Source organism: Oenanthe melanoleuca, chromosome 2 (genome assembly GCF_029582105.1).
Source record: "Oenanthe melanoleuca isolate GR-GAL-2019-014 chromosome 2, OMel1.0, whole genome shotgun sequence".
NCBI lineage: Eukaryota > Metazoa > Chordata > Aves > Passeriformes > Muscicapidae > Oenanthe > Oenanthe melanoleuca.
Genome location: NC_079335.1, coordinates 12,622,257 through 12,643,050, shown reverse-complemented (window position 1 = coordinate 12,643,050; position 20,794 = coordinate 12,622,257). Strand labels below are relative to the sequence as shown.

General features: G+C 43.4%; 1 protein-coding gene across 1 annotated transcript; it reads right to left on the bottom strand.

Annotated features, from left to right (window-relative positions):
• Window positions 1-468: 468 nt before the first annotated feature.
• Window positions 469-19,561, bottom strand: HAS2 (hyaluronan synthase 2). Its single transcript, XM_056485535.1, has 4 exons — window positions 19,472-19,561; window positions 10,082-10,708; window positions 5,484-5,585; window positions 469-3,472 (listed from the first exon to the last, which is right to left on the bottom strand). Exons 2-4 carry the CDS (start codon window positions 10,706-10,708, stop codon window positions 2,540-2,542), a joined length of 1,662 nt encoding a protein of 553 aa, XP_056341510.1. The 5' UTR covers window positions 19,472-19,561; the 3' UTR covers window positions 469-2,539.
• Between the last annotated feature and the right edge of the window lie 1,233 nt (window positions 19,562-20,794).

Here is a 20,794-nt window from a genome sequence, read left to right as displayed (position 1 = left end):
CAAAGGGGGCGTGACAAACAGCACTAATGAGGAGCAGGAGAAGGCCTTGGACCTGTTCTCCTCTGCTTTCCAAGCTATGGAGGGTGATAATTTCCAGTGGGCAGGAGGGCTGGAAAACAACAGCTCCTGTAAGTACTAAAGTACTTTGGCCATAAACTTCAAAGTGCTTCCCAAAAGGAAGTTGGATTGCTATTCCTGTTTTGTAAATCAGGAAGCTGAGGAAAAAGGGAAGGAAGTGTTTTGACTGGATTGATCTAGCAGCTGCTGGCAGAGACTCTGGGTGCGCTGCCTCTCAGAGCAGGGACCAGACCCAGCCACCTCAGGTATGCACTGCACTCCACAGGTGCTCCATGGCAAATTCCCACTTGGAAACCAGGCTGGTGATGTGAGAACAACAGCCTTCAAACTGGGCAGATCTGTGGCTTCAAAGTGCAAGTGCTGGTGAGAAATACCATGAATTAGTCATAATCTTATCAAAAATATTTTATTTATGAAAGTAACAATTATACTATACAACCTATATTGGAAATACATTGAATAATTGCTAGAATAAATACAGGCAATTAATTCAATCTTTTTATAGAATGAGAAGATTTATTTGACATTTGAATGTTAACCCAAGCTTTAACTTACATCATAAATAGTTAAAAGGCATAGTCAAGTTTTTTTGATTTTTACCATTTCTCTTGCTTTTTTTAATACTGTTCTATTTTGTAATCAACATGAATCAACTCTCCAATCATTAACATAATATTAGTATGACTTTCAAGCAATCATGTACCTCAAGATAATCAGACAATAAGGTAGTGTGTGTGCAGTTCATTCTACAGCAGAATCTATTCATGTCTGCATAAAAAAGAGAAGCTGAAAATGCTTCTAAGTTCTTTAAGCATCATATGCCGATTTCTGCTTTACCACAGTGCTTTTAATACCAGAATCTAAAAAAGGGCAGCTGGCATTTCTGTTGCTCTTTATAAAGTATATTAGGGCTCAATGCCACATTCCTTTGGCTGGTGAAGGACTGCAGAATTTAGTCTTGAATATTATTTCCCAAAACCATGGTCCAAAATAAATGTCCAAGACTGATTATTAGGCACCAAGGAAGTGATGCATTTGCTAAGGCTTGATGTTTTCTGATAAAAAATTGGCTTCTTTTCTGGTAGATATGCTGTAGTCAAAAACAAATTATTGGACTCAGTACTGGGGTCTGTATTACACTGGATGTCAGAGAAGGTGATGTGTTTATTTCCAGTAAACTGTATGAAGGGCTCTGCAGAAGTTTTATAGTACAACACGCACATTTTGAAAGTGTTGATAAGTTTTTCCTTCCATGGTTGTTTGGTTTTTTTTGACAAAAAACCTGAACTGTTTGCTTGGTACTAGCAGATTATGAACAACTAGGACCATCAGTGAATTCAATAGCAGTTTCATGTGCCCAGGATTTTTCCAGGTCAGAAGTTTTTAACTGCTCAGGTCCCATATAAAATCAGTGGGAGGATTTCCACAGCAATGTCTTTTCCAGTGGCATAGAAGCCTGCCTTGCCTTATGGTTTATTGTCATTGCCAGGGATATTAAGTTCTCAGCAGAGAAGCAAATTTCCCTTTTACAATGTTATCAAAACAAATACCCCAAATTGCACATATCTACCCCTTTGGCCTTTTTTTATACACAAATGTGCTTGTATGCAAAACCTGACAATTTTGGGCCTTTCCTAATAAATGTCTTAAAAGAGCACATTTAAATGCTTTTTCACAGAAATAACCATTCATTAGTTGCAAAAAAGCAGAGAGACTTTTTATTCTTTCTGTTGAGAACAATATCATTTCAGCAGAAATTTGAGGGGAGAATGTATGATTTTTTTTTGTCCCCAAATATATTTAAAAAGGCTAAAGAACAAAATGTTGGGGAGGCAGCTTTTTTTGGCAGATAGTAAAATATAAAATATGTGATTTAAAAAAAAGTTGGCTTAAAAATACACACACACAAATAATACAATAATATAAAAATACAGCTCAGCCAATGGCCTCTTAAAATTTACCTTTGGCATTACATTTGGCAGCCTAAAACAAAAGACCCTTCCTATAAACAGAACTATAAAAAAAGATAAGTTCATAAATTAGGTTGCAAGGGGTTGTACAGTCCTTTTCTTGATTCTCCAAACTCCCTTTCTTTCTGTCCACACACATAAGCATGACCAGTGAGGTATATAGAACATAACACTGTCAGGCATATGCACAATAAAAAAAGTGCATAAACACAGAAGTTCTCCCCTTTTCTTGTGAACAGGTCGTAACTGTGTGGTTTGTGTCCTTCCCCCTCGGAAACAAAACCTTTTTTTTCTTTTTCTTTTTTTTTTTTTTTTTTCTTTTTTTTTTTTTTTTCTCCTTACTTTGGCAGGATGAAAATGAACCCAGAGGAATATAAGTGTCCTATTCCCAGCAGCAGTGATCCATTTCCCTTGGCAACATATGTCTGATGCCACAGATACTACAAGGTGGTTGGGTTGCTTTGCAGCTCTGGGGACTCCCCACGGGAACATCATACGTCTAGCACCATGTCGTAGTGTTGTTGCTCTTTCTTCCGCCTGCCACATTTGTTGATAAGAACCATGTACAAAGTCAAAAGCAAAACCCAGTAACATGCATAGAGTATTGTGCCAATGATGAGAACTGTCTGTTTTGACTCAGAAAATGGCTTTTTTGATTCCTTGTAAATAGTGAAAATTACGCCACCTAGGAGGATTGTAAACCAAATGGAGACTGGAATGAGTCCTATAAAATTAACTACAATGGTTTTCCTTCCTGACGTGCCCCACCCTGCTTTGTTTATCGTGGCAATTGCAAACATCTTTGCTGGCAGTAAACTTGACATGTACAACACTGAGTAGAGTGACATGAAAACCATGACAATGTTGCCCCTAAGGAAGCTGGCAAAGGAAGACTTTATCAGGCCAACTAACTGAACTGTCAACAGGAAAAGGAGGATGTTCCAGATTTTTCCCCTGTAGAAGAGCTGGATGACTGTGGCAATAAGGAAGAAAGGAAAGAATCCAGTGATTACAGCTTCGTAGGTCATCCACAAATGGTGCTTGTGGAACCACATGGCATTATAAAGCCACTCTCTAAAGTAGGATTTACTCCAGCGGGTCTGCTGATTCAGCCACCTGAGATACTCTATCGGTGTTTCCGTGAGGCACTTGGATCTAGCTGTGTATTTTGTTGCATAGCCCAGACTTAGCACTCTGTTAGTTAGATGCCTGTCATCTCCGAAGCTGCACTGGGAGCCCATGAACTCCTGATTGTACCAATCTTCCACAAATTCATGGAGTAAAGAGTTTCTGTACATTCCCAGAGGTCCACTGATGCACTGTACACAGCCAAAGTAGGACTGACAGGCTCTTTCGATGTTAAATGCCATCCAGTATCTCACACTGCTCAGAAAGGAGATCCAGGAATCGTATTTGTTCAAAATCTGCAAAATAAAATTAAAAAAAACATCCTTTTAAATGAGTTCTTAAAACAGAAAATGTGCATACTGGATCAATAAGGAATTTGCTGAGACTAGAGAACCATTAGATGAAATGTGGTAGAAGCCTCACTCCTGTGTCCAGCTCATGGCAAACCCAGGAGCTACGTAAGAATTTCAGCCAGGGTATTGACAGGAAGGGTGAGACAAAACCTTCAAATGTCTGTTTCACTGAGAGGTTCTTCTTTTCTTGCAACCTTTCCTATAATCTACAAAGAAATTTCCTTATTTTCTGTGTCATTCTTCCTTCCCTTTTGCCCCCAGTTAAGACCTGCTAGATTTAGACTTTCCCAAAAGGAACTGGTGAGCTCATGGCCTCCTGCTGCTTCTCTGCCCATGCACATCTTTGTGACTCACAGAACTCCTTCCAGCCCTCCCAGAACTATGCTGGAGCATGAGAAAAGCTGGGCACAATGTCTTTGCCCTATATTTTTGGTATGATAAGGCTGGCCCTAGAGGTTTAACCTAACTATGTCCCCATATCCAGCATTAGGTCCTCTGAGGAAAAAACCTGTTCTGTCTCTGCAGTATCAGCCTGTTACCTTGTCCCAAGACATATGGTGATACTCCAGTAGTCTTCCTCAGGCCCACATAAATGTCTCAGTCTTTCTCTTCTGCACAACCCAGCTATACACCAGTCTGAACTCTCAATGGATGTATGAGTGCATGTAGATGTGCAAGTCCGTGGCTTCACATCCAGGTTCTCAACACACACCTTGTGCCAGAGCATGTGACAAGGAAGTGTGTGGATCTTTGGCCTTCTACAACTATAAAGCATTGCCATGCAACTAGAAAAACATAGTCTTTTGCTCTGATGGCCCTAATTTCTGTCAGTTTTAATTCCAGAACACATTAGAAGCAGCAGGGCTTCTACAAGCCTGGCTCAAATGTATTTGGTGTATGCTGGATAATGAACTGGGGGAAAAAAAAAGGCCAGAGCCTTCATTTTGTCACCTTTCCTCCAGGGGACACATGTCCTTCCCAATGCAGATGCTTATGAACCTTCACTGTCATGGCTGAACCTGTACTGCCTCCCTTCACTGGTACTCACACATGCCTGGAATTTCACATGCATATGCTGTGTATGCCTGGTTTGTGGTCAGTCTAGAGCTCCAAAGTTATTCAGGTTTCTGAGGAAATCCTAATTTCTGGAGTTATGAGCCACATGCCTGAAATACTTCTGACTACTTGGGCGTTCGTTAGCAAGTTCTTGCTCATTTACTTGGCTCTTTCTCCTCTGTCTTACATAAAAGGCCCAACTGAGTATGGGGGACTGATCTTAAGGCCATCTGAAATATTCATACATCTTTCTCTTTATAAATTGCAGCAGAAGTAGTTGTGTCAAAAGGAACCAACAGCCTTTTGCTGTAGTAATCAGCCAAACACAGTAATGCTGAAAATCCTACCACACATGGAGCTGGTCTGACTTGGAAGTTTTCTATTGCCCTGCCTAACAGAGACGGGAGACCCAGCAAAACACAGAGTGCACAGTGCACAGTGTTTCAAAATTACTTTTATTTCTAGCAGTCTTGGCTGCCAGCAAGTGCTGATTGAAGTGCTTGAGGTTGCTGGATATGGCTTTGAGAGACTTGTTCTCAATTCCAAGTTCCCCTATAATTTTTCTTTGGTACCTTGGGTAAGCAGCTATCCCAGAGACTCAAAGATGCCACAACAGTCCTGACAATGCCATTGCCCCCCTTTTCACATATAGGGGCCAGAATATTATTGTTTGCTAGGTATGGATGTTAAAACCATACAGTTCTCACTCACATCCAAGAAGAGTTTCCATTCAGTGAACAAAAAGGTTAAGGTACGATAAGAGCATCTATAATGGCATCACATATTATATATATGCATATAGCATATACACTTAAATGATATTTAATGCTATTTCAGGCAGATAAATCTATTGCAATGCAAATAGTTGCTGAAACATCTCTGTTAATCTGAAACTCACCTGTACATCACCTCCAACTCCTCCAACCATTGGATCTTCTTCTAAAACTTTTACCATCTCCACTGATGAGGCTGGATCAAGCATTGTATCTGAATCACAGACCTACAAGTAAGAACAAAAATGGGTTAAGGAGTTCACTACAGAGGAAAATAAAGATCATGCAAGTGGCTATAATGACTCTAAATGCATATTCTCCTGAATGCAAATAAATCTGACTTTGAAGTCTGCACTGATATTTCTGTTAAAGGTCACTTGTCCCAGGCAGCAAGGCATAGTGCTGCACAAAACAGAGAGCTTGTTAAGGCTGTGCACACAAACAATCCTCTGTATCAGCTCCATTTGTTTCACTGGCACACTGGACTGGCTTCTTTGAGTAAGATATGGGGCACTGCAGAGTAAGACTGTTCGTGGGCATGCAGCAGATTCCTGCTGTGCTCGGACATGGAATTTCCCTGCATCAGCTGCATGGTTGGAGCGCCCTGGTCAAATGTCTCCCACTGCTATATGAAGGAAGAAGCAAGGAGTTAAATCCCAGGCACTTGTTATTAAAAAGAAAAAACAGTCAAGTAGGAGTCTGGGAGGAAACCTAATAGTTCTTTCCCTCACAGAAGGCTTTAGCAATTCATGTAAAATATGTATCTTGTATTTCAGAACAAACTAATTTTTAATTTTAGATGCATGATGTGTTATTAGGAGTGCAGGGATTTGACATTTGATGTAGAAAAATTATTTGCTATTTTTCACTGGCATTTTTATAAAAAAATATGTAATGCCAGAAGGCGTGAGTCCTGAAGTTCAGTATTCCAAAAGACCAAGGCAGAAGTAGATGACACACAAGGCATTTCAGCTACACAAACACTCCTAGTCAACTAAACACTGTGTACATTAGGAAATTGGCTTTCCCCTGGAGAGTAGGAGGAGGGCTCAGACAGCCTGGCTGGTCTGAGACAGCTGGCATTGCTTTCGTTTGCTCTGAGGAGAATGACTCGGGCTGCAGCCTGTTTAAAACAAGAGGGTGTCTCCTTGTTGTAGTTGCTGCAGCTGAAAGAACTGGCTACATCGTGTGTGAACTCATTTCACAGACACCCAGGAACTGGAGCAGAGACTGTACCAGAAACACCCCTCTGACCAGCTGAATCCCACCCTACAAATCCTCATACTGCCTCCAGTTTGTCCCCACATTGCATTCCTGTGCCTTCAGATGGGGTCAGTAGGAGAAAGTCAGTAGCTCTGCATAAACAGCACATTAAGACAGATTCTGCTGAAGCTTTGTAATGGGTATCCTAATTTTGGTGTCTTTTCATGCAAACTTTCAATTCATTCTAACCCTTTCACTCCCAGGGACAGGTAACCTTTGTGTCTGCTCTGTGAAGGGGGAGGAGAGCACTGGGGCTCTGCTCTGGACCAGACTCAAAAGGAGAGGCTACCCAGGATAGCTGGGCTGCACAGTTTGGGATGCAAGCTGGGACTCTGCCAACCTCATGCTTTCCTCCATGCTCACTCAGAGGGGGCCAAGAGGAGAGAGGTGATGAAAGATCTCATATTTCCATCAGGAGAAAAGCCACAAGCATCCCCAGCTCCTTAACTTGATGCATCCATCTCCTCTCCTCAATGGCCTCATCCCACAGCATCTTTGTAACTTGCCAAGGCATGATTCCAGCTTTAGTGGAAAGCTGCCATCAGTGGCAGCACTGGATGATAGGGAGCAAAACAATTCTCCTGAAGGGGGGAAACAATGCCTGTACTTTTACCTGGGTCTTCCTGGACAAACCTGTTGCTGAGTGTTTTGCACAGGGAATCAGTAGTTTGCTGAATTCCTAAAGTGCTCAGGCAGTGACAGGCAAGCCATTTCTTGTGACCATGTGTGGTGGGCTGGGATCAGCTGCCTCCCAGCCTCTCTGCTTTCCCTCCAGCACCTGTCACTTGAGCAGCTCCACCCCACCAGATGTATTTACCTAGGGCAGAAAGGCCTGCCCATGAGCCACATCACTAATATATTAGAGATGAGGAATCCTGAAAACACTGAAATTTTAAACAGAACACCATCAGATGTCCAGCACATGTGGTGCCAGCACAATGAGTATGTCTGGGTTTCTGGGACAAATCTAACAAGCCATCATTTTCCATCTGGATGAGGTTTTTGCAGGTGAACAGAGGTCACACTCAGAGAAACACAGACACTTAGGAGCCCAAAAAAACATTGACACTGCCTAACCAGGGTGTGCCCAGGACAGCCCAAAAGACAATTTGCCATCTTTCCATATAAGGGCTGAGTGACCCAAACATCACTGCCTTGGATCACAGAGTTACATGAAAGGGACAGCTGACCTTAAGGGTGTTTTTATTACTTGCTATAGGCAGTGACAATTTATCCAAGCTGCTCTGAGTTCAGACTGCACTGGACTGTCCACACAGACACCTCTATCAAGCCATCCATTGCACCTGGTTACCTCACAACCCTGCACTGATAATACCTGCCAGTTTAACTCCTCCACCTGATTAGTTGCACACTCATAAACTCTTCTAGGATAGAAACAAGCCTCCACAGCAGTTTTCAGTAGTCAATGAGACACCACTAATGAGTAACAGCTTGTTATCTGCACTGATCTGACTGTTTATAATTGCCTGTTCGTAATTCCAATCTTCTAAGAACTGTAAGGCCTACAATTTTGGGGATGAGCAGTGGTGCTGACTGGCCACGTTTTAAAGTGCTTAATAATTGATGCAGACTGCTTAGCCCTTGAAATATTTGGCTTGTTTAAAGTAATTTACCCTAGGTCACCCCAAAGGACCATTTGAAATATCTCAACCTTTATTCATTCATAAAACAGAGCCACATTTTAGCTGCATTTTTTTATGACTCTGCAGTTGCCAGGGCCACCAAGGGGTTGAATTTCTACTACAGATGTGACTGTTGATGTGACTGTGGCATTAGTCACTACTGCAGACTGTGCTCATAGCAGCACTACAGTCCCTGACAAATTCATTAGAACTTCTTAGCCAGGTCAGGAGTGTTAACTGAACAGAAATATCTCTTCTCTTTTCTGAGTTTATGCTATGATTGTTGACATTGAAATATTTTTTCCAGGTTCCCTGAAAAATACAAGAGCTGAACTGAGGGAAGAAACCTGCAATGAATCTGCTTCCTCTCTGCCTTCTTTCTTTGCAAATCTGGTATGTCTGTGCAAAGTGATTATAAACCCATGCTAATAAAGAAAATCAACATTTTTATCCCATCATAGCTTCTCACAGCACAAAGCCAAAGTGCAGACAATGGAAAGCTTAAGCCCATTGTTTTGAAAGAATAAATCAGTTTCAGTTTGGGAAGTGGTAGAGGAGGGGTTTTAAATCTTGGCCTTACTCTCCTAGCTCCAATAACAGAGCAGTTCCTGGCACTCTTCAGTTTCTGCCCCTCCTGTGCACTGAAAATTCGCTGCTCTCAGCCCAGCTACTGGCAGCCTCTGCAGGTCCCTGGGACACTGCACGTGGATGCTGTGCAGTGCAGAGTGTGCACACACACCCACACAGGGCTGGGCACAGGCCCCAGAAACACGTGTGGCTCAGCCGTGCAGCTGCCCTGAGCAGAGAGCACCGCGCGGGGAGCTGCTCTGCAGGAGACTGCTGGGTGCTCTGAGTGTGGGAGAGGCTGGGAAGAACTGAGGGTGGTTCATTAGGAAAATAATCTCCTATTCACTGGGATTAGTCAAATGAGCCTCCCTGGCCTAGATTTCTAAAGAAGGGTCCTCTATGTCCAGCCAGAGGACCTGATCCCACCCACCTTCCTCCACACATGACCCCTTCCCCTTCCACAGTCAGCGGGGCTGTTTGCACGAGTGAGGACTGCTTCCATCTAAGTAAGGCAGAAATATAGACAATCTTTCAGGGGATCCAAGGCAGCTGGAAAGAAATGTGCCTGTGCTGCTTTGGAAACAGGGAGAGAGGACCCAGCCTAATTCATTTTTAAGTGAGTAGTGTGTCATAAGGGCCTTAAAGGCCAAGTTGCAGTGAGTGAGGTAATGCAGCTGTAAGCGATGAAGCAAAAGCTCCTTCAGGCTTTAGATGAAGAAATTTTCTTTCAAATCTACACATTGACTGTTTTATTGAATATTCCACATGGCCTTCAAAGCCTTTAAAATATATTCCCATCTTTTTCACAGACTTCACCACTTCTCCAAGATATTCCCCAGTGAGACCAAATACCTGTCTGTCTGCTCATATATGGGGCCACTAACAAACTCACAAAATAAAGCCTTACCCGAGACCTTCACCTACAGGCGCAGAGATGGGGCTTTCAGGAGGTCACTGGCTTTGTCTGAAGCAAAACCATTTGGATGAGGGGGCAGTACTGAAGGCAGGGGAAAGATTTTAGATTTCTCCAGTAGCTGATGCACAGATTTAAAATAGTCACGGATAGATTGGCCATTTTAAAAGGTAGCAAAATACCCTTTTAACGGTCAAGCTGTTTCCAAACAGACTGAAAGGAGCACTGTGTTCATCAGGGACTAGGATGGCCTCTAACATGCTGCACAAAATATACAAAAGCTGCTTTCTTTCAAAGTGTGTTTGAATTGGCACTGACCTGGTGCTCTAATACCTACCTGTACATAATCCACACTTCTCCCCAGTGCTTTGAATGCTGTGTACATTACTTCTCTTTTTCCACCCCATTTCTGCATGATGCAAACACTTTTGTTGGACAGGACCAGCTGAGATACGTGTTGCATGCTCTCTCTGTGAGACTCCTCTGTCTCACCAGGACCTTTGTCATGGAAGTTATTACTCCAGATATAAGTGGCACAACTGTCCCTACCCATGATTTCAGTGAAAATGTCCATCATGTAAACGTCGTCTTCTGAGTTCCCATCAATGACCATAACAACTTTAATTCCAGGGTAGGTCAATCTTTTTACAGAAAGTAAACATTTTCTTAAGTAGTCAGGATCTTCTTGATAGGCAGCAATACAAAGGGCAACTGTTTTGTTCAGTTTGATTGGAGTCTCTAGCGACCGTTTCATTTTCCTGTGCTCTAGGTAGGCAAACAGGCTTTGGATGATGAGATGTGATGCCAGGATAGCACCATAGAGTCCAAAGGAGAAGTAGTAATTGTCTGTTTGGATGAACTGGTAGCCCACAATGTAAGCAGCGGTGATTCCCAGCAGGAGGGACACCCCGAAGAGTGTGGTTCCAAGTATTCTCAGGATACATATAAACCTCTCACAATACATCTGCAAAGAAGTAGGGAAACCATTAGCAGAGTCACCAATTGCTGGTATAAGACATCATAAGGGGTGCATGTGGCTGATCTCAGCTCTAACAGGTACACCCTAAGCTTCTGGCTCACAGACTCACAGCATCCCCTTGCTCAACTGAACATCTCTGAACTGCAGTACTTCATCCATGTAAAGTACGATCCAACAGACTTAGTGCACCAGAGGTGTTTTCTGCTACTTGCAGTGCCCTCACAGAAGGTGCTGTCTGTGTCAGGATCTTATTTTGGCAGCCTGGGCTGGTTGGATAAGACACTCTGTCATAATATTCTGAGAAGGTTGGAGAAGGAGCTTTTGGGCCACCACTCACTTCATACAGTCACAGGAGAGCAGAACAGCTGAAAGTCTGGGCAGCCCCTCCTCATCCCCTGTCCATGTCACGACTGAATCCCACCCTGAATTGTTTCTGTCGCTTAGTTATGTTTAAAAAAATATTGGGAAGACATTCTTAAAACAGATGCCTGAATGTATTTATAATTTTTCAAACAGATGTCTGACTATATTTATAATTTATATTTATATAATCAGACATCTGCTTTAAAAGGTCTTCTCAATACCACTGCAAAAATGTATTATTCATATAGTTGTGTGCATAGATACACACACACGTGAGCCTGTGTGTATAGGGGCTAAAGCTTAACTGAGATTAAGTCTGTGGCAAAAATATGCATAAATTTCACAGAGCCAACACTCCACCCTGGACTCAGAAATTTGCTAGGACATCAGCTGATTCTTACCACTTCTACATATTTAGGTTACTTGGCTGTAAAATCTTCTAACCTAAACTCTGGGCTATGGAGCAACTGGCTGGCATGGAGGGTACTCTGGCATTCTCAAAACAAATAAACAGTATGGGCAGGTAGGCAGGTAAAATCTATGGGTACCTAAATACCTTTTCTGACAATCACATTACCCATTTTATGCAACATCTTTCTCAGAATTGCAAAAAGTTAATGACAACATTTTCTGTCAATAGATACATTTTATGTGAAGGACATAAAACAGACTATGTCTGTTTAAGGCTAACCCAGCAAGTGTGTTGCAAGTCAATAAAGCCCATGCTTGAATATTTTGCTGAATTAGTTCCTCTCAGAGTAATGGATTTAATATTTGTGTTTTCTTGCTATTATTCATATTTTCCCTGCTGTTATCATCTCACTCATCTGCTGCTCATGTTTGTTTCACCATCTGTTGGCCAAAGCTGAAGTTGGAACAGGACTTCCTTACATCATATATGTTTTTAACTCTTCCTTGAAAAATTACTACCAAGATGCAGCAGCATAGCTGTCATCAACTATATATATGTCTAAAAAGTTACAGGCTTGGAACAAACAAGTCAACACAGAATCACTTACAATGTAAAAATAAATCAGGCAAGCATGAAGACTTTGTCTTTTTCCACTGGCTGTTTAGGGTCTTAAATTTCAAGACAGGAGGAAGCCTCTTAAATGTATATTTGGAGGCACTGTTAAAGAAATCGGACCCTATCTCTAGGACTTCCTTGAATACTTAAGGCTGGGCTCTGACAGGTGCTGTAATCATCCACCAGCAAAAGGGACCCTCCTTGTTTTTGGCCTGTCTGAAAATCTTTCACAGCAGGGGTCATAAAGATGCCTAATAAAAGACAGCTTATGCTTACCACCACTATAGGTGAATTGAAACTTAGTGACCAAAATAGACTTGCTTTAGAAAACAGATTAAGTAATGAATCCCCTCTAGATTACCTCAAAGCAAAATAGTCCATATGTTTACTAATTCCTCAAGCATGCAAAATGTTACAAACATCAAGGTAAATGTCTCATTAATGGTGCACTCTGCTTTCCTATTTGAGGCCCTAAAGTCTGCTTACATTAAGAATTATATGGCTGAAATAAACAGGATTTACACGAAGATCTGGAGTGGCTACATTTGAACGACTATATATTGTAGCAGGCATATTTTACATTAATTTGCTAATGTTTTGCTCTACCTATGAAGTGCTTCTGCACAAAAGGAAAAAAACCCACCAAATTCTCTGATTTTGTCATTACAGCACAGATCCTCTCCATTGCAAAAATCCAGTTTTTTAAGAAGAAATTAATTTCTGGTGTTAATAAAACAACATTTCTTCTTTCCTTTCACTGTGAACCTTAGGAAAATAAACAGTGTTTTGATCTAAATTCCTGGCTTGCATCAAAGAGACTCTCCCCTTTGTATGTGAAATTGAAGGTTTTATCTATAGTCTTTTAATTGACTGAATCTCAGGGAAACTGGAAAAGTTGCTCAATATTCTCAAGATTTAACACGAGGTATTGATAGCTTGCCCAGCAGAAATGATCTTTATCAACTTTAACATGCCCAGACAATAGCAAAGAAGCCAAAAACTCTCCACCCATCTCCAAGAATTAAGCCAAGAAGTTAAAAGGAAATGATGCTTCTACAAGTCTGGGACCAAAAATGAGCTGCTGAGTCAAATACTGAGGCTAGGCAGCACTGAATCAGAGACTTTCAGATCAGACAGTGCTATTACAAACATCTAGGCTGGCCTGACACAGTGAAATATAGTTATTATATCCTGCAATTTGGGCATCTAAATCCCTTACAGGCACCTTCACCTAACCCCGTGGTGCTGAAGCCAGTATGAATTTTACACAGCCTCCAGCAAGCAGACCCAAGGTTTGCATGCACAAGGTGAGTCTATGCAGAGCCTTCAAAGTCTACTGAGCAATCTGTTGTCATGACGTTGCAGCTCTTCCTTTCAGGGATGGGGCTGAGCACTGCTCATCAGCCCATGTAGTAGAACTGAAATGTCAGAGCCATATGCTAAATGCTAATGCTGTGTAGGCTGTTGCTGATTCAGTCACACATTTTGATTCACAGAGCAGTGCCAAGTATATATGTGCCTTGCAGTGACTGTGCAGTAGCAGGCAAGGAGTGCCTTTCTTTGGAGGCTCCTATGGAAAAGCATGACCAAGAAATGAACACTTTCATGTATTTGACATCAGAGTCCACTCAGTGAACTGTTGGATAATGTGTCACTTGACATCCTGATAAAGCCAAATATATACACAAAAAGAGTATTTCTGCTTTGTGATGAAGACGAATTTAATATATTTACATCATTATTAACAACTGGCATAACTAAAAGTTGTATTGTAACAATGCTTTCATTAAAAACATCATGTTAACAAATGACTGATACCTACACAGTCGATCTATGACTGTGGTATTGACTGTAGCACTAGAGATCACACTCCTTTCCCAGACTGAATAATGCCTTAGATCTCAAATTAGAAGAACATAGCAAAATATGCTTCTGTTTTCTCTGTTCTGAAAAATATTTAAGCTAGCATTTACTGTAGTTATGGTACATGGGTATAACTTTTGTAAGATCTAGACACTTGACTGAAATTCAGCAGGTTCTTATGTCCTGTTTTGAACTGGGTCTTTACACAGCAAAGAACACTGGTGACCTCCATGGTAAAATACCAATTTTCCCTCCTCCAAAATCCTGTGGCTAAGTTCATCCACATGGCTATTAGTCAGCTTTTATGTATCTCTGATAGTAACAGGGTCTGAAGATAGTTCATCCCTTCACAAAGTCAGGAGGCAAAGAGAAAGAAAAGGCTTATTTTGTTACCAGTACTGAACAGGAGCAAATAGAAATCCAGAAAACCAAGGTGAACTGGTGCCATTAGATATCAATATTATCTGTAGCCTGTTCAATTCTGCACCCTCTGTTGTGCAGCTGCTATGAGGACAAAGGAAGCAATCAGGTGGTGCCTGGCATCTATTGATAACAGGACATGGAATCAGTGACAGGGGTCAAACTGATGGAGGTCAAACTGAAGTCAGGTTTGCTTGTAACACATGGGATGTATCTCACTACATAAACTCTTTTAGAAATCCCCTCTCAACGCTCAAACATTGCCACATAGTAATTCTGGGTAGCTTTTCCTCAGAAGATTAACAAGCGACAGAGGGAGGCACAGAAAGTTTGTACCTAACATGTAATGATTTGGAAGGCTGTTTGAAAGAATTAGCACTTATTAATTCCAAACATCTGATGACATATAGAAGAACCCTAACAATAAGTTGCAAAAGCCACTATCTATCCAGGAGGCAGTAATAAAGGTTTGATCACAAATGTGCTCATTTTGTCCCTGTACCAGGCCTGGCTGAGATGGAATTATTTTTTCCCATAGCCCTCCAAGTGCTCTACTTTGTGTTGGTAGCTGGGAAGGTGTTGATAACACAGCAGGGTTTTGGCTACTGCTGAGCAGTGCTCCCACAGCATCCAGGATGTCTCTCCAGCATTTTCTCCCACACTAATATGCTATGGGTGGGCAAGGTTCTGGAAGGGAACATAACCAGGCCAGCTGACCCAAACTGACCAAAAGGATATTCCATACTGTATGACATCTGCTCAGATACAAAAGCTAAAAGGAGGAGGGAGAAGCATTTGTTATGATATGTTTTTCAGTACTGAAGCCCTACTTCCTGGGAAGTGGCTGAACATCACCTGCTGATGAGAAGTAGAGGATAAATATTTTGTTTCCCTTTGCTTCATGCACAGCCTTTGCTTTATTAAGTTGCCTTTACCTCAACATACCAGGTGTTTTGCCCTCTTATTTTCTGCATCTACAACCTGCTGAGGAGGAGAGTGATAGAGCAGCTGGGAGGGCACCATGCAGCTATCCAGGGTCAACCCACCACAGTCCCCTTCACTTTCAAAGGTTACAAAGAGCTGTGTCTCTCTCTAGACATCGAGAGCTGTGGTCACATCAGCAAATAGTTCAATACCACATGAACAGATCTGCAAAGAGGAACACCTGGTGCTGAGGGCCTCCACCCTCCAAACATTTTCATGCTGCACTCTGAACTAAGTATAGCCACACCCAACGGACTAAAAACCTGGAAAGCATCCTCCAGAGGTACATCTTGCAATGAGTTTCATTCAAAAGGAATCCAGTCTGGGTGTCCAGTTATTGCTTTGCAATAGAAACTCAAGCAATTTCATTGGAAGGGGGACACTTGTAGCAGCAGCTTCAATAGCACCTCCTCATTGAAAATAAAATGATGATACAAATCAACCTCACATATGAGATCTGCCGATCAGATTTGTCTGGAACCTTTGTGGAAACCAGAAGTGCTGAGCACAGAAAACCTTTGAAAACATCTCATCTTTATATGCCTGTATGGAAGCTGAACTCTTGAATATCTATTGAACCTTAGTGCTGAGGCTTTGAATTCAGCAAAGCATTTAAGTGTGTCATTAAAGATAGGAGTGCACTCAGGTATTTTGCTGAAGAGGGAAATCAGTGGATAATTTATCTTGCAGTCCTGTAGTAAAGGCATAAAAAAAACCTTTCTCTGAAAAGTTGCTATTTCTGCCACTCAATATAAAAATGCAAGTATATTTTTGACAAATTTATTATAACCTCCCTTGAGAGGATTGTTGTATATGTCAATGCTTAACCACTGCATTTCTTGCATTAGGGAATCTAAGAGTGCATCAGGGCCTAGACAATTTCAATTTGCTTCCTAGTGTTGTCATACACCTGTTGGGTGACCTTAGATAAGTGAATTCGCCTCTGTCACAGCTTCCTCACCTGTAAAATGGGAATCATGATCATGCAAGGTATTTTTGGAGGTCTATAAAACCCTTCATAAGGCTTAGGTTACTGTTTTTAGTGCTATATATGCCACCTGTTCTCTAGTTCCATATAACTGTTTTAGTCAAAAAACTCTGACAAAAGCCAACACACCCTTGCTGTTTTCCTTGCCTATATTCACCTGAAGGTATAGTCTGTGGGGATTTGTAACAAACATGCAACTCTAACTCAGCAGGATGCCTGAGATCAGTCAGGTGGGCACCATAAAGTGCACACAGCCACCAAGGGCTGTTTTGCACACAACCAAAGAAGAATGTCATCTCTGTAAGTCTTAATACTCACTTCCTTACTCATGAGAATAATAGTGCTGGCTGCCACAGAGCAGCTGCTTCAAGGGCACGGGTGTGTGAGTGCACGTGTGAGTGTCTGCACTCATTGTACCTGGGCTGTACACACACTCTAGGAGCACATGGTGTTTGAGGCTTACAGTTCCTCAGACAACATTTAGATTCATTATTAGCCTTATTTTGGTGGCAAATTAAATCATACGTCCTTGGAGTACAAATGATTCTAGGTACATATTAACCACAAGCATAAGATAGCTGTCCAGACTCCCTCTTCTATTCTACAGCCTGCAGAAAGTGAGAAGTTGTGCTCCATCTGTACACCTTTATTACAGCACAATTACCATATCTGGAACTTTTGGTTATTTATAAGGTCCAGATTTTGTTATGCTATTGATCTCCTGGAAAGTGCTTACATAAGACTAAAGTTAATTCTGAGGTTAAATGAAAAGTAAAGAACAGGATTACTGATGATGGCAAACTCTATCTGTATGTACAGGCTTTGATCAGCAAATCAAGAATCTCTTATTTGTTCAGAGTATGTTTCCCACTAAACTGCCCAAATTTAATCTCTTGCAGGTTTGAGTAACCAATGTGGAATGAATTCAATGGTTGCAGGTTGGACTTGACCCTGATGTACACAGTAATACACTAGTTGTTAAATTAACCAAAAAAAAAAACAAAACCAAAACCAAACCAAACCAAAACAACAACAAAAAAAAAATCCCCAGACAAATGCTCCAAGAAACAAAACAAGAAGTAAATCATATTTGTACTCAGATAATTTGGATTATGATGAAATGAAAATCTAGTTTAGAAATGTTTTCTGTGCTTTTGGCACAAACCTATTTCATGCCTTAATCCAGTAAATAAATAATTATCTGGGGTACATAGCTTATTATCTTGTGATTTGTTTATAAAGCGCAGGTTATACCTTGTTTTACTAAGTCGCACTACATTAAATGGAGGAATACTTTGCTGCTCTATACACTAAGCTTAAATAGCAAAACAATGAAGCAAATATGCTTTCACGCCAGAAATGTGAAGACTTGAGTTTTTTCCTAGCATACTTGCCTGGAAAACTCCACTGAATCCAATAGAGCTGCTCTTCCTACTGAGAAAAACTTGACCCAGGTTTTTCTATGCTTGGGTGCAGGGTAAGAAACATTTGTTATCCTTATCTAGTCCTCAGAAGAACCCTCCAGGCACCCATGTTCCACACAATGTGTGCTTTCAGAAAAGTGCATGAGTGTCAATAGAAAAATGATCCCAAAGGCAGAAGACTATGAAGTCGAGTGAAACATGGAGAAGCAGCTGTGCCCTAAGGGATGTGGGTCACTGCAGCCCTGCAGAACCCCTGGGGTTAGCAGGGAGCTGTGACCATCGTGGAGTCCAATCCCCCTGCCCAGGTACGGGCACCTAGAGCAGGGGACACAGGACAGGTGGGTTTGGAATGTCTCCAGAGGAGACTCCACGGCTTCCCTGACAGCCTGTTTGGTGCTCTGCCATCCTCAACCTGAAGAAGTTCTTCCTCCTGTTGAGGTGAAACTTTTGTGTTTTAGCTTAAGGCCATTGCTCCTCGTCCTGTCCCTGGGCACCACTGACAAGTCTGGCACATCTCTCGGCAGCCGCCTTTGAGATATTTATATGCAATATGAGATCCTCTCTCCTTCTTCTCTAGACTAAGACAGTGCAGGAGTGCTGTACGACAGCGGGGTCCTCTCGGGGCCGGGCAATGCGGTAAATTCCCTCCCAAGGGTAATGCCCCCTTCTGCCAGCGCCCTAAGGAGTGCGGCGAGGCTGCGAGGAGCCGGCCCTCGGCCGTGCCCGAGAGGCGCGGCCGCCGCTGCAGAGCCGGGCAGGGCTGTGGGGCCGTGGGGCTGTGGGGCTGTGGGGCCGCGGGCCGGGCAGGAGCGCCGGGCAGGAGCGCCGGGCCCCGCTCTGGCCGCGGGCCGCAGACGGAGCGGGGGAAGCCCGGCCGGAGCCGCGGCCAACGGGGCGGAGCGGCGGCGTCAGCGGGCGGGCCGGGGATCCCCGCACGGCCACGTCACGGGCCCGCCGCGGGAGCGCCCGGCCCGCAGCGCCGCCGCTGCCATCGCCCCCCGCCGCCGCCGCCGCCGCCGCCCGGCCCTGCCTCCCTCCCTCCCTCGGCCGGGGCGGGCCCGGCGCGGCGTGCGGGGCTCGGGCAGCCCCCGCCCCACGGCCCCGGCCCCGGCCCTCCCCCGGGAGCCCGCCCTGCCCTGCCCTGCCCTGCGCTGCCCGCAATGCGCGGCGCCCGGGCGGCTCGGCAGCGCTGTCCGGGCCGGGCCGGCCGGCTCGCTGCTCCCCTCAGCGCCCGCGCTCCCTCCGCTCCCGCCGCGTCCCCGCCCGCCCTGGATGCTGAGGCAGCGGCGGCCGGAGAGAGCCCGGACTGCGCTCTCGGCAGCTCTCCCCTCCCGCTGCCATCAGCCTGCGCTCGGTTTTACTCTAATTTCAGAGGGTTTATGTGGCGGTTGGCTTTTTTTTGTTGTTTTTTGAGTCCGGTTTTTGCCCCTCAGATCTTGAAGCTCAGCAATGTCCTAAACGGATTACACGGAGGAGGGGCTGAAGCTGAAAACCTCATTCATCCTCAGACGCTCCTATTCATTGCTGAAATAGGTGTAGCGTAGGAGCCGGTAAGATCCTCCCCCAGCCCCACTCGTATTTTGGGGATCTGTTCCAGCTTTCCTCCCTGGAATCGTGGGGATGGGAGGAGGGGGTCTTCTGCTCCTGAGCTGACAGAAGCATAATCATAAATCACCTACCTTGTTTGTCCTTCTGTCCTTTGGTCATAGAGGGGCTCCAGCCAACTGTGTGGTCTCACGTACCGTTGCTCCCGCTGAATAGTTTCCAAGTTTGAGGTAAAAGAACAAATCGCACTTTTCAGGGACTTATTGAGACGCTCAGAAGTAAAAAATAATAATTAAAAATGAAAATAATAAAAAAAATCGTGTAAGGCTATTCAGTCCTACTCATTTTCTCCCACGTGTTTTCACAATTATCGTGTATTTGTCTTTCTCTGCTTCAGTTTCTAGCTCAAAGTTGTGGGATTTTTTTCCCCAAATAATAGTAATAACAATAATAATAATAATAATAATAATAATAATTAAAAAAAGTTAGGAATAATAAATTAGGAGTTAGTTTCTCGTGGTCGAAGCTGAAGATCTTATTTCAAACCCGGCTAGCCAGGAGCCTGGAGAAGTTGCAAGGCAGCGTCTGAAAGTTTGAGAGATCAGCATCAGATAAAGTCTCTTTGGTGATACCTTGCTGCCCGAGTAACTGTTTCAATGAGGTTTCTCAGCAGCAGCAGCAGCAAACGGGTAATATTTTCCAGACGTCTTTTTCTTTCCTGCTGCTGCTGCTGCTTTTCTGCCTCTTCCACGTTATGGGGTCTTTTAACAAGGGAGAGTTGACTTGTTTTAATAGGCGGAGGATGGGAAGAAGGAGGGAACTCCTGTAAGGAGGAAAAAAAAAAAAACCCAACCCTCCCAATTGCCATGATCTCAGCCAAGGACCAGTTCAGCGCCAGGAATTTAATTAGCCAAGTTGCAAATTTTTTCAGAGAAATACAATACACATATGTTGCCACCAACTGGTTTCCTCTCATGCCCCGCAGTTGGGGGAACCCCCCACCTTCCCCATTCCCTGCATCTTTGGGCTTGGGGTGTGGGATTCGTCCCTCCCACAGCCACTATTCGGCTGGGACAGCTTTTGCTGCTGCTGGTTTTTATTAATAAGGGAATTACGTCTATGAATGGATGAACTTCGCAGTTTTGAATCCTGCTTTACCCGTTCACTCTCGGGAAGATTTCTTGTAGTAAATACCCAAGAAAACTCCCACTGATATTCATATCCATGCCACTTGTGTTAAAACAAGCCGGGAAACATGTTAGGCCATTTAAAAACTAGAAAACCGTGGTGTGGGCTTTGTTTTGGTCTTTTTGATTAGTTTGGTTTTGGGGTGTTTTGTGGGTTTTGCTTCGTTATACATGAGAAGTGTTAATTCTGTCGATGGTTCCCGGTTCGGCAGGGGCACCAGCAGCTCGCAGCACACCCCATTGCCGCTTGCCGGCCGCGTTCCCTGGCTC